This window comes from Penaeus monodon, chromosome 31 (assembly GCF_015228065.2).
Source record: "Penaeus monodon isolate SGIC_2016 chromosome 31, NSTDA_Pmon_1, whole genome shotgun sequence".
NCBI lineage: Eukaryota > Metazoa > Arthropoda > Malacostraca > Decapoda > Penaeidae > Penaeus > Penaeus monodon.
Genome location: NC_051416.1, coordinates 20,933,925 through 20,934,296, shown reverse-complemented (window position 1 = coordinate 20,934,296; position 372 = coordinate 20,933,925). Strand labels below are relative to the sequence as shown.

At 43.3% G+C, this 372-nt stretch overlaps 1 protein-coding gene across 1 annotated transcript in view; it reads left to right on the top strand.

Moving 5' to 3' along the window:
- Positions 1-171: 171 nt before the first annotated feature.
- The window catches only part of LOC119592925 (acetylcholine-gated chloride channel subunit acc-1-like), a 5,761-nt gene continuing 5,560 nt past the window's right edge, over positions 172-372 (top strand). Inside the window, exon 1 of the mRNA XM_037941816.1 lies at positions 172-280. Coding sequence (XP_037797744.1) covers positions 172-280 — 109 coding nt within the window. The remainder of the gene's footprint in view (positions 281-372) is intronic.

Sequence of the window (372 nt, the reverse complement as noted above, 5' to 3'; positions counted from 1 at the left end):
ACCCATACCTTCTTCAGCGTGGCTCATTTAGTAATCAATCTCTCTCATTTTAATCTCACTTAGTAATCACTCTCTCATTTCAATCTCATTTAGTAATCAATCTCTCATTTCAATCTCAGTTAGTAATCAATCTCTCTCCAGAAAGAAAACGTTTGGCGCCCTTCCATCACCATGTCGGACGGAACGAAGAGCATTGTCAAACCTGAGATACTGCAGGAGTTTCTTTACGTTGTGCGAGAGGGAGAGCCGCTGCCTTCTGACACCAGCAGGTTGAATGAAGGTGAGGAGGAGCAGATTAGCGTCCTCTGTCCTTGTATGTATGCATTTGGCCTTGAGATAGGAACTTCAGAACCAGAATAGAATTAATCGACC